Source organism: Eumetopias jubatus, unplaced genomic scaffold (assembly GCF_037043125.1).
Source record: "Eumetopias jubatus isolate StellerSeaLion01/CBP00866 unplaced genomic scaffold, mEumJub1_p1.0 scaffold_17, whole genome shotgun sequence".
NCBI lineage: Eukaryota > Metazoa > Chordata > Mammalia > Carnivora > Otariidae > Eumetopias > Eumetopias jubatus.
The window spans coordinates 16,058,036-16,072,125 of NW_028274823.1; the positions used below are offsets into that span (position 1 = coordinate 16,058,036).

The 14,090-nt window shown below is 36.8% G+C and overlaps 1 protein-coding gene across 1 annotated transcript in view; it reads right to left on the bottom strand.

The window, feature by feature from the left end:
* ATRNL1 (attractin like 1) overlaps nucleotides 1–14,090 on the bottom strand; it is an 867,795-nt gene that overhangs the window by 604,335 nt on the left and 249,370 nt on the right. The window contains exon 20 of the mRNA XM_028121803.2: nucleotides 9,585–9,678. Within this exon, the coding sequence (XP_027977604.1) occupies nucleotides 9,585–9,678 (94 nt within the window). The remainder of the gene's footprint in view (nucleotides 1–9,584; nucleotides 9,679–14,090) is intronic.

The following is a 14,090-nucleotide window of genomic DNA, read 5'->3' on the forward strand; positions in this document are numbered from 1 at the left end:
TTGCCTATTTGTTTACCCTGTAATCTCAATTCTCCAATGATTTCCAGAAAACTCATGGATTTGCAGTTTGCCCGGCTCTTGTTTCTTTCATTGTAAAGGTGGGAGCAATGCTCTTGCCAGCTCTCTATGTCCTTGAGCAAAAGCCTGAAATGCTATAACCTTTTTCATTTTCACTCCCTTGTTCTACTGATATAGTTTCTCCTTCTGTTTACTATATTCTCCACCCAGAAAATTTTACCTCCTCCTTCAAATTCCAGCATAAGTACCCTCTTCTCAAACTTTCTTGATCCCTCCAAGGTAAATTAATCCCGCCCTCTTCGGTACTCTGTCAATATTTTCTTCATTCCAAACCATTATAAACTTATTGAACAAGTACATTGTGGTACTGATGACATGGTCCCCAAAGAATTTCATTCTAGCAAAGGATACAGGCGAGTGCACACATAATGCAAGGAAAAATTAGCATATACGAAGAGAACTAATTTTAGTTTCAGAAGGTCATGAAAAACACACAAGATGTGATGTACAACTATATATTTAAACCCAAACAAAAATCGACCTGTGAAGATGGAAAGGTTCCCAAGCATTTCAAATCACTGATACAGGAAATTAGTATATTATATTTTGGCTACTGTCTCCACTGTTAGCCTGAAAGATGCATTCAGCAAAAAAATATGTGATATTCATCTTCATTAATAGTACAAGTACTTGGAGCAAGATGGCGGACGAGTGGGGGGCGGAGCAAGATGGCGGAGGAGGAGGAGACCTGGATTTCGTCTGGTCTCAGGAATTCTGCTGAATAGGGATCAAACCATTCTGAACACCTACGAACTCAACAGGAGACCGAAGAAGAGAGTAGCAACAACTCTCTGAACAGAGAAGCAACCACTTACTGGAAGGTAGGATGTGTGGAGAAGTGGATTCGAAGCGATATTTGGGAGGATAGACGGCGGGGAAGGGGGCTTCCACCGGCCGCTTCTGGCAAGTAATAGAGCCGCGGAGCACAAAATCGGAACTTTTAGAAGCCAGCTCTGCTGAGGGACGTCGCTCCAGTGGCTAAGCGGGGGGTGGAACCCTCGCGGGACAGTGTGGTCTCAGGAACCTCGGGGGTCACAGAAAACCCAGGGGTGCCTGAGTGCAGCAGAGCTCCCAGGTATCGGAGCGGGGAAGCCGGCTGCAGAGACGGAGCCGAGGCGTGGGCTCTCAGCTCGGGGTTGCCATAAACTGTGATCCACGGCCCAGTTGGGCCACTGCTCTTCCAGCAGGGACCCAAAAAGCGGCAGACCCAGGGAGACTCCCCTTCCTCCCCAGGGAGGAGCAGCGAGAGAGCGCACCACAGGGATCTGCTGGGTTTGGAGACTCCACACAGGGTCAGGTGCCAGAGATAGAAATGCTCAGTGACAGGCCAGGTGAGCACAGAGTGTGGCCGGAGACCAGGGAGATGGGAGTGACTGCTTTTCTCTGGAGGTGCACAGAGGAGCGAGGCCCCGAGTTCTCAGCTCCTCCGGGTGGAGATTGGGAGGGCACCATTTTCACCCTGGTCCTCCAAAGCTGTACCACAGCTTGCAGGGAACAAAAGCTCCTGAGAGCCAACCCGAGCAGCTTGCTTAGCCTGGACCAACAAGGGCGGGGCAATTCAGCCTCCGGCAAAGACATTTGGAAACCACGGCAACAGGCCCCTCCCCCAGAAGATCAGCACGAACAGCCAGCAAGCCAAGACCAAGTTTACCGATCAAGGAGAATGGGAGAACTCCAGCGCTAGGGGAATACTGCACATAGAATTCATGCCTTTTTTTTACCATGATTCATTAGTTTTTCAAAGTTAATTTTTTCAACTGTTTTTTTTTTAATTTTTCTTTTTCCCTTTTTCAACCAACATCTTATCAATCCCTTTTTAAAAAAAAAAAAGCATTTTTTATTTTTCATTTTTAGAGTCATATTTTATCCCTTCATAGTAGTTACCCTTATTTTTGGCATATATATGTAAGTTGTTCTCTCTTTAAAATTTTGAGATACAGTTTCTTCTAACACATCAAAATATACCCTAAATCACTAGTGTATGGCTTTGTTCTAGTCTCCTCCCTGATCACATTCCCACCCTTTTCTTTTTCTCTATTTCTTTTAAATCTTCTTCTTTCTTTTTTCAAAAAACTTATCAATTCCTTTTATAAAATCTTTTATAATTTTCATCTTTACACTCATCTTCCATCCCTTCATTGTATCAACCCTTATTTTGTACATATATAAGTCTTTCTTCCTTTAAAATTTTAGGAGTCACTTCTTTCTAACAGACCAAAATACACACAAAATCTAGTATGTGGCACTGATCTATGCACTAGTCTGATCATATTTGATCATATTCGGGTTTTTTTGTATTGTTCTGTTTTTCTTTTTATTTTTTTCTTTTTGTTTTTTTTTCTTTCTTTTCTCTTTCTTTTTTCTTTCTTTCCCTTTCTTGTCCCCTGGTTTCAGGTCTTTTCGGATTTGTATACAGTATATTTGCAGGGGACGTTGTTACCCCATTAGCTTTTGTTCTCTCATTCATCTATTCTCCTCTGGACAAAATGACAAGACGAAAAAAATCACCTTAGCAAAAAGAACAAGAGGTACTACCATCAGGCAGGGAATTACTCAATACGGACATTAGTACGATGTTGGACCTAGAGTTCAGAATCATGACTTTAAAGCTACTAGCTGGGCTTGAAAAAGGCGTGGAAGTTATTAGAGAAACGCTTTCTGAAGAAATAAAAGAACTAAAATCTAACCAAGTCGAAATCAAAAAGGCTATTGATGAGGTGCAATCAAAAATGGGGGCACTAATTGCTAGGATAAATGAGGCAGAAGAGAGAATGAGCGATATAGAAGACCAAATGATGGAAAATAAAGAGGCTGAGAAAAAGAGAGAGAAACAACTACAGGATCACGAGGGCAGAATTCGAGAGATAAGTGATACGATAAAACAAAACAACATTAGAATAATTGGGATACCAGAAGAAGAAGAAAGAGACAGAGGGACAGATGGTATACTGGAGCAAATTATAGCAGAGAACTTCCCTAATGTGAGGAAGAAAAGAAGCATCAAAATCCAGGAGGCACAGAGAACCCCTCTCAAAATCAATAAAAATAGGTAAACAACCCGACATCTAATAGTAAAACTTACGAGTCTCAGGGACAAAGAGAAAATCTTGAAAGCAGCTCGGGAGAAGAGATACGTAACCTACAATGGTAGAAATATTAGACTGGCAATAGACCTATCCACAGAGACTTGGCAGGCCAGAAAGGACAGGCAAGATATCTTCAGAGCACTAAATGAGAAAAATATGCAGCCAAGAATTCTATATCCAGCTAGGCTCTCATTGAAAATTGAAGGAGAGATAAAAAGCTTCCAGGACAAACAAAAACTAAAGGAATTGGCAAACACAAAACCAGCGCTCCAAGAAATACTGAAAGGGGTCCTCTAAGCAAAGTTAGAGCCTAAAAGCAGCACAGAATGTAAATGGGCTAAATGCCCCAATCAAAACACACGAACTATCAGATTGAATAAAAAAAAAAAAGACCCATTGATATACTGTCTGCAAAAGACTCCTTTTAGACCCAAAGACACCCCCAGATTGAAAGTGAAGGGGTGGAAAACTATTTACCATGCTAATGGACACCAAAATAAAGCTGAGGTGGCAATCCTTATATCAGACAAATTAGATTTTAAACCAAAGACTGTAATAACAGATGAGGAAGGACACTATATCCTACTTAAAGGGTCTATCCACCAAGAAGATCTAACAATTATAAATATCTATGCCCGAACATGGGAGCAGCAATTATATAAGGCAATTCATAACAAAGGAAAAGAAACACATCGACAACAGTACAATAATAGTGGGGGACTTTAACACCCCCCTGACTGAAATGGACAGATCATCTAAGCAAAAGATCAATAAGGAAATAAACACTTTAAATGACACACTGGACCAGATGGACTTCACAGATATATTCAGAACATTCCACCCAAAGCAACAGAATACACATTCTTCAATAGTGCCCATGGAACATTCTCCAGAATAGATCACATCCTAGGTCACAAATCAGGTCTCGACTGGTATCAAAAGACTGGGATCATTCCCTGCATATTTTCAGACAACAATGCTTTGAAACTAGAACTCAATCACAAAGGAAAATCGGAAAGTACTCGAATACATGGAGGCTAAAGAGCATCCTACTAAAGAATGAATGGGTCAAACAGGAAATTAAAGAAGAACTAAAAAAATTCATGGAACAAATGAAAATGAAAACACAACTGTTCAAAATCTTTGGGACACAGCAAAGGCAGACCTAAGTGGAAAGTATATAGCAATACAAGCCTTTCTCAAGAAACAAGGAAGGTCTCAAATACACAAACTAACCCTACACCTAAAGGAGCTGGAGAAAGAACAGCAAATAAAGCCTAAACCCAGCAGGAGAAGAGAAATAATAAAGATCAGAGCAGAAATCAATGAAATAGAAACCAAAAGAACAGTGGAACAGATCAATTAAACTAGGACCCGGTTCTTTGAAAGAATTAACAAGATTGATAAACCCCTGGCCAGACTTATCAAAAAGAAAAGAGAAATGACCCAAATCAACAAAATCATGAATGAAAGAGGAGAGATCACAACCAACACCAAAGAAATACAAACAATTATAAGAACGTATTATGAGCAACTCTATGCCAGCAAATTCGATAATCTGGAAGAAATGGATGCTCTCCTAGAGATGTATCAACTACCAAAACTGAACCAGGAAGAAATGGAAAACCTGAACAGACCTATAACCACTAAGGAAATTGAAGCAGTCATCAAAAATCTCCCAACAAACAAAAGCCCAGGGCCAGATGGCTTCCCAGGGGAATTCTACCAAACATTTAAAGAAGAATTAATATCTATTCTTCTGAAACCATTCTAAAAAATAGATATGGAAGGAAAACTTCCAAACGCATTTTATGAGGCCACCATTACCTTGATCCCAAAACCAGCAAAGACCCCATCAGAAAGGAGAATGACAGACCAATATCCTTAATGAACATGGATGCAAAAATTCTCACCAAAATACTAGCCAATAGGATCCAACAGTACATTAAAAGGATTATTCACCATGACCAAGTGGTATTTATCTCTGGCCTGCAAGGTTGATTCAACATCCGCAAATCAATCAACGTGATTAAATACATTAATAAAAGAAAGAACAAGAACCATATGATCTTCTCAATTGATGCAGAAAAAGAATTTGAGAAAGTACAGCATTCTTGCTTGATCAAACCTCTTCAGAGTATAGGGATAGAGGATACATACCTCAATATCATAAAAGCCATCTATGAAAAACCTATAGCGAATATCATTCTCAATGGGGAAAAGCTGAGAGCTTTCCCCATAAGGTCAGGAACGCGGCAGGGATGTCCACTATCACCACTGCTATTCAACATAGTATTAGAAGTCCTAGCCACAGCAATCAGAAAACAAAAAGAAATCAAAGGCATCCAAATCGGTAAAGAAGTCAAACTCTCACTCTTTACAGATGATATGTTACTTTAGGTGCAAAACCCAAAAGACTCCACCCCAAAACTGCTAGAACTCATACAGGAATTCAGTCAAGTGGCAGGATAGAAAATCAATACACAGAAATCAGTGGCATTCCTATACACCAACAACAAGACAGAAGACAGAGAAATTAAGGAGCCGATCCCATTTACAATTACACCCAAAACCATAAGATACCTAGGAATAAATCTAACCAAAGAGGCAAAGGATCTGTACTCAGAAAACTATAAAATACTCATGAAACGAATTGAGGAAGACACAAAGAAATGGAAAAACCTTCCATGCTCACGGATTGGAAGAACAAATGAGATGTCAATGCTACCTAGAGAAATCTACACATTCAAAGCAATCTCTATCAAAATACCATCAACTTTTTTTAAAGAAATGGAACAAATAATCCTAAAATGTGTATGGAACCAGAAAAGACCCTGAATAGCCAGAGGAATGTTGAAAAAGAAAAGCAAAGCTGGCGGCATCACAATTCCGGACTTCCAGCTCTATTACAAAGCTGTCATCATCAAGACAGTATGGTACTGGCACAAAAATAGACACATAGATCAATGGAACAGAAAAGAGAGCCCAGGAATGGACTCTCAACTCTATGGTCAAATAATCTTTGACAAAGCAGGAATGTCCAGTGGAAAAAAGTCTCTTCAACAAATGGTGTTGGGAAAATTGGACAGCCACATGCAGAAGAATGAAACTGGACCATTTCCTTACACCACACACAAAAATAGACCCAAATTGTTGAAAGACCTCAATGTGAGTCAGGAGTCCATCAAAATCCTAAAGGAGAACACAGGCAGCAACCTCTTCGACCTCAGCCGCAGCAACTTCTTCCTAGAAACATTGCCAAAGGCAAGGGAAGCAAGGGTAAAAATGAACTATTGGGACCCCATCAAGATAAAAAGCTTTTGCACAGCAAAAGAAACAGTCCACAAAACCAAAAGACAACCGACAGAATGGGCGAAGGTATTTGCAAATGACATATCACATAAAGGGTTAGTAACCAAAATCTATAAAGACCTTCTTAAACTCAATACCCAAAGAACAAATGATCCAATCAAGAATTGGGAAGAAGACATGAACAGACATTTTTCTAAAGAAGACATCCAAATGGCCAACAGACATATGAAAAAGTGCTCAACGTAGCTCGGCATCAGGGAAATCCAAATCAAAACCTCACTGAGATATCACCTCACACCAGTGAGAATGGCTAAAATTGAAAAGTCAGGAAACGACAGATGTTGGCAGTGATGCGGAGAAAGGGGAAACCTCCTACACTGTTGGTGGGAATGCAAGCTGGTGTAGCCACTGTGGAAAACAGTATGGAGGCTCCTCAAAAAGTTGAAAACAGAACTACCATACGATCCAGCAATTGTACTACTGGGTATTTACCCCAAAGATACAAATGTAGGGACCCGAAAGGGGTACATGCACCCCAATGTTTATAGCAGCAATGTCCACAATAGCCAAACTGTGGAAAGAGCCAAGATGTCCATCGAGAGATGAATGGAAAAAGAAGATGTGGTATATATATATATATATATATATATATATATATATATATATATACACATAGGAATATTATGTAGCCATCAAAAGGAATGAAATTTTGCCATTTGCAACAACGTGGATGGAACTGGAGGGTGTTATGCTGAGCGAAATTACTCAATCAGAGAAAGACATGTATCATATGACCTCACTGATAAGAGGAATTCTTAATCTCAGGAAACAAACTGAGGGTTGCTGGAGTGCTAGGGATGGTAGGGATGGGGTGGCTGGGTGATAGACATTGGGGAGGGTATGTGCTATGGTGAGCGCTGTAAATTGTGCAAGTCTGTTGAATCACAGATCTTTACCTCTGAAACAAATAATACATTATATGTTAAAAAAATTTTTAAAAAGAAGAAGATAGCAGGTGGGGAGGTATGAAGGGGGGCAGTCGGAGATGGAGACGAACCATGAGAGACTATGGACTCTGAAAAACAAACTGAGGGTTCTAGAGGGGAGGGGGGTGGGAGGATTGGTTAGCCTGGTGATGGGTATTAAAGAGGGCATGATCTACATGGAGCACTGGGTATTATACACAAACAATCAATCATGGAACATTACATCAAAAACTAATGATGTAATGTATGGTGATTAACATAACATAATATAAACAAAATAGTACAAGCACTCAATAATTATTTAGCGATTTGAATGACAAGCTTTGCTTCCTAACAAGAATGTTTTTTTTTTCAGTATAAGCACACTGTAAAAAATAATTGCTTTAAAATGATGATGATATTTTCACTGCCCAGTACTCAAAAGCCAAATAAATAAAACAAACAAACAAAAAATAATGAATATAATTCTATCTAGAAAGGCTATCTACAAAATACTGTACAAATTAGTATTCCAATTTTTCCCTTGCTTACAAAAATCATAAATAAGAACTAGGGCAAAATGTACTTTCATCATTCAGAACTATATAATTTATTTTTCTACTATTTCATACATATGCCAAACCCTGTTACTCTGTATTTCTAAGTGTATACTCCCATGATTTCAATGAATTAATATACTGCTCTCACTTATCTAGAAATAAAAGTATCTTATGAAAGTACCACATCACATTAAAAGAGATAATTATTATAGATGGTTATATCACTTAAGCAAAAATATAGTACAAATTAAAGTTGTCAGTTTTAATTGATGAAATAATAGAATCTTAGAACAAAAATTAAATATTTCTTGTTTATGACCAGAACCTGATACATAATTCGTGGTAGGGGAGAGTGAGGCAAGAAGCAGCACAAATAAAAATGTAAGAATCTTGTTAAAAATTTATTAAGAATTTCAAGATGGTGATAGTAGTGCATTAAACCAAGCATGATGCCCTTCTAGGCACACACCCAAGAAGGCGGCCCTACTTACGAATTTTGTATTCATCAAAATATTAGTAGTATCTCTGTCTTAGAACACAGAACTCTGATTTTAATGCACTGGTATTGAGACCAAAATAGCCTTCATTAATGGAATTTCCCTAAGATCTTTATCCTTTCACCTCCTTTTAAAGTTTAGAGACTATGGAGAAGGAATAAAAAATGGTTCTGCTCACCTTCTCTGAAGTTGAAAACCTATGACACCTCAGTGGTTAGACAAAGACATGATCATCTAACTTTAAATGTTTAAAATAATTCTATAGCAAATAATATATTTTCTTAAATAAAAAGAAAGAAAATGATCATTTTCCAAGTTAACAGACTTCTTTGGATATAAAAGTTTTAGAGAAACCTTTATCAATTTTTCATAATTTTACAGTTACTAGTTAGAGTTGATGATTTGTGTCAAATATAGTACATTTATACCTAATGTAAGTGCATTTATACAACTCCAAAACAAAAATTAATTTAACATTATATGGCATATATAAATTAGAAAAAAAAGAATGTTTAGATACCATGAGACAACGGCATTTTGGGGTTAATTTTTTTGAGGGGGAGGATAAATCTTGAGAATAACAATTAAATTATAAAAGGACAAAAATCAATCATAAAACTATTGAAAGCTGAGTAACAAGAGTAAGTTCATGTCTAGTGAAAGAGAAAAAGAAGTGTAAGGAACCACTTGAAAGGCTTAAATAACTACAGTTATAATTAATAATGACAGATTCAAAAGAAGGGCAAGAAACATATGATTTATTATTTAACAAACTATGGAAGATAATCATAAAAATAAAATAAAAATTTAATGTATGTGTTTTCCAAAAAAATTAAGAATGTTTCTTTTTTTAGAGAGATACCAAAGACAAACATATTCTATGGGTTCTGCTAAAGCCTCCACAAAACTGCCATTTTTAAAAGGCTTAACTTTTTATGAGAATTGATAAAATGCAAGTAAAGCCAGTTTAAAATAATATTGGTTGCTTAACTAGCACAACACTAAACTTAAAAAGCAAAGCCTATACTAATTACTTTACAGCAAAAGTTCAACCCACCAAAGTTCAAAAAAGTCATTTTTACTTACAATTGGCATTGATCACCTTTGATTCCTTTAGTTGTGCAGAAACATTTTCCTGTGTGCATGTGACAAATATTTGCATGGCCACTGCATGTACAAGCTGTAAGTTAAAATGGAAATGATACTGAATATTCTCCATCACAAACATACATCACATTTCATTCAGGGTTTTATTTTTATACTGCATATTTTCCCCTGACCATCGAAAAACTAGAGTTACCATATAAGTTATTTTTTATTAAAGGGAAGTAAATTCACTTATTTAAAAATTTTGTGAAACTCTTCAAAGTCTTTGGGGTATCCTGAAGTTTAGTATGGATCCAGGTATTATCCCATTCCTCTTTGGGCTGCTTTCCATTTCTCATTTGGTACATCTATTTAATGAAATGAATTTCAAAGAGCACAAGAGTTTTGGAGTCAAACAGCTTAGATTCAAAATGTACATATATAATCACCCAGCTACCTTGGGCAATTTATTTAACTTCTCTGCTTTAATTTATTCATCTGTAAAAAAACAAAGAAACAAACAAAAATAATACTTCACTCTTAGTACTGATGTGAAGATTAAATGAGATCATGTATTTTTAAATATCTAACACATATTAAGCACTTAATAAATACAGCTATTACTTCTACTACTATTACACTGCCAACAAAAATAAAAATATAATTATATATCATGTAAAAAAAGCATGCCTCTTTATTGCCCCCAAATCATCTTATTAGGCTTCTGAGATCATTCTCAGTTTTAATATTCCAGAACATTAATTGAAACATTCCAGGGCATAATAGTTACACACAGTCAATTTGGTTCAGATGAACTCATTTCATCTTCTTACTTTGCTTTCCTTGTTAAAGAGTAGCATTCCAATTATTTGGGACACAAACTCCATACTTATTGTATCCAACATCCCAACAATTGGTAGGTTCTATTTCAGCGTGCACAATCTCTCCTATATCTGACCCCTCCTTTTCATTGTGGTAACCACTGTAATTGGTGGAATAGCATTGTCATTCACCTTCTCTTACTGACACTAATACAGTGATATATCTGATCTTCCTACCATTGGTATTTCTAGGCACAATGCATTTGACTATCCTGAGACAATCTAAAGAAAACAGGCCAACCATGCTACTAGCCCTTTCAAAAACCTTCAGTGAGAACTGTGTGCCTGCAGCCTCCAGCTAGTTAAACCACTCTCTGATATAAATGAAACAATGTGGCTTTTCCTTGATTTACATACATATATAAAAAGTAGTGAGTCACTGGTTTTAATCAAAATATAAAATATTCTAGAACCCTAAGCATCTTGCTAATTGTTTATGATTTTTTGCTTTGAAAAAATAGATAATTAATATAAAGTAAATACACACACCCCTACACAAACATATAAAGTACGTTTTGGTACTAGGTAGATTCTTAACAACATGGTTTTTTTGGCTAGAAGAAATTTCCATATAAAAGTATGATTCTTTTTCTTCCTAAAGAATATTTAAATAAATCAGCATAGTTTTCCTTTAAGTTTGTAGAATTAACTATAGAAACCCACGATGTGAGAATTGCAGAAATGAATGACAAGGTACAGTATTGCAGGGAATAAAATAAATGAACAGCGAGCAATTATGGGACCCTAAGATATACTGATAACATGTAATTTCATAAATAGTAAATGAATATACCATGATATCTTAATATTACTTGCAGAGGTTCATATTAATATTATCTTATATTCAGAACTTTACTAAAAATAATGATGCACATTAATATTTTAAAACTTAGATAAACCCTTTATTTACCCGTTATGGCAGAACTAAGAGTTATGTTTGCAGAGTTCCTTAAAAGAATTATCATTGTATAGTAGCTTTAATAATTCCTGAGACAAAAAAAAATTGTGTTAAAATACCTTTTATTGTGAGCTCATTTTGAAAGAATTCCCTTGTGGTTCTATACTTCAGGCTAAAATGGCACAAATGTATTTTAAATTCAATTGTTTAAAATTTATACTTCATGACAGTGTTGAAATTATTCTGTTGTGAGCATTTGAGGTTATCTTTTTATGTTGAATAAGCACCTATGAAATCATCATACAGTGGCCTCTTGTTTGGCAAATTTTATATGATGATGATTTTATAGCAAAGACATACACTAAAGGGACACTATGTGGTCACATGTTATTTCTGTTCCCCTACAATATAAAGGTGCAATATCAACATAAAACCAAGACTGAACAATAATGATAGGGGAAAAAAAAAGATCCTATAAGGGTTATTCTAACAAGTTGTATATGAAGAATATACCTAGAAACATGAAACCGAAAAGCAGTCATGATTGGCAGCCCTTGTTTCTAAGTCAGTTTATGTGCAAAAGTCCCTTTCATTTCTACATCCTTGCTATCTGTTGAATACCTATAACAATAATTTCTGGAGGTTAGGAAATCATGTCAATTTAATATGCTTTGTATACTTCTAGCATATTATACTTAATATTTAGTAGATATGCTATACATTATATTTCAAAGGAGTAAGAATTCTGACCAAAGGCAAATGTTCAAATAGCTGATCTAAAATTCTATTCTTCAAACTTACATTTTTATTTACAACTCTAAGCCCAAATTTTCACCAATGTGTGGTTTATGAAAAGGGGAAACTGAATACAGCTGTTTCTTTTTTATATAAACATGAAATGTTGATACCAACAATATCTTACCAATCTGAATTTTCTCATTAAAAATGCCAAAATTACAACTATTGCTATGGACCTGTTGTTGAGAGACTGTGATTTTTTTTCTACTGAAAAAGTGATAGTTCTCGTAATTAAAAATAGGCCATCAATCGGACACACACAGATTACTTTTCGTCAGAATATTTGACACCTGTACTTGCCTAAATAAAGAGTGAGTAGTAAAACTCAGTTATTCAGCTGTAGATCCAGTATTTACTAATTGGTGTGGGGTGTAAGGAACTGCTCTAGAACTGTAATTAAGATGGCAAACAAGGGGGCCTGGGTGGCTCAGATGGTTGGGCATCTGCCTTCGGTTCAGGTCATGATCCCAGGGTCCTGGGATCGAGTCCCGAATCAGGCTCCCTGCTCCTTGGGAGCCTGCTTCTCCCTCTGCTCTCTCTCACTCTCTCTCGCTGTCTCTCATGAATAAATAAATAAAATCTTAAAAAAAAGAAAAAAAAGATGGCAAACAAGGAGCGCCTGGGTGGCTCAGTTGGTTGAGCATCAGACTCTTGATTTCAACTCAGGTCATGGTCTCAGGGTCGTGGGATAGAGCCCCTTCAACAGATTCCGTGCTCAGCGGGGAGTCTGCTTGAGGATTCTCTCTCCCTCTCCCTCTGCGCCTCCATGCCTCTCCCTGCTTGTGTGATCTCTCTCTCAAATAAATAAATAAATCTTTAAAAAAAAAAAGTAGCAAATACGAATCTAGAACTTAAGTAACTGGAACATTCAAGCAAATGGCACAGTGTCAAGGATTTCAGTATTGGTTAGAAAGTCATAAAGTGCCAAGAGGGCTGTAAGATTTATATTTTATATTCCAAAGCTGTCCAAAATATTCAAAAATTGAAAGGAGAAACTCTCACCATCTATTCTAACTATATCCCTGGGGCCAAATCTGGCCCATTTCCTATTTTTTATAAGCTAAGAATGGTTTTTACATTTTTAAAGGATTGTGAAGAAAGACAAGGAGGTAAAGGTGGAGATAAAGGAGGGAAGGAGAAGGAGGCAGATGAGGCAGAGGCAGCAACAATAAGTAGCCCACAAAAAACACAATTTATGGAGGCGGAGCAAGATGGCGGAGGAGTAGGAGACCTGGATTTCGTCTGACCTCAGGAATTCAGCTGAATAGGGATCAAACCATTCTGAACACCTACGAACTCAACAGAAGATCAAAGAAGAGAGTAGCAAAAACTCTCTAAACAGAAAAGCGACCACTTACTGGAAGGTCTTTTCTGATTTGTTTAGAGTATATTTTCTGGGGACATTGTAAACCTGTTACCATTTTGTTCTCTCATTCATCTAATCTCCTCTGGACAAAATGATAAGATGAAAGAAATCACCTCAGCAAAAAGAACAAGAGGTAGTACCATCCGCCAGGGACCTACTCAATACGGACATGAGTACAATGTTGGACCCAGAGTTCAAATTCATGATTTTAAAGATACTAGCTGGGCTTGTAAAAAGGATGGAAGTTATCAGAGAAACCCTTCCTGGAGAAATAAAAGAACTAAAATCTAACCAAATCGAAATAAAAAAGGCTATTAACAAGTTGCAATCAAAAATGGAGGCACTAACTGCTAGGATAAATGAGGCAGAAGAGAGAATTAGCAATATAGAAGACCAAATGATGGAAAATAAAGAAGCTAGGGAAAAGAGAGATAAACAACCACTCGATCACGAGGGCAGAATTTGAGAGATAAGCTATACCATAAGATGAAACAACATTAGAATAACTGGGATCCCAGAAGAAGAAGAAAGAGAGGAGCAGAAGGTATACTGGAGCAAATTAT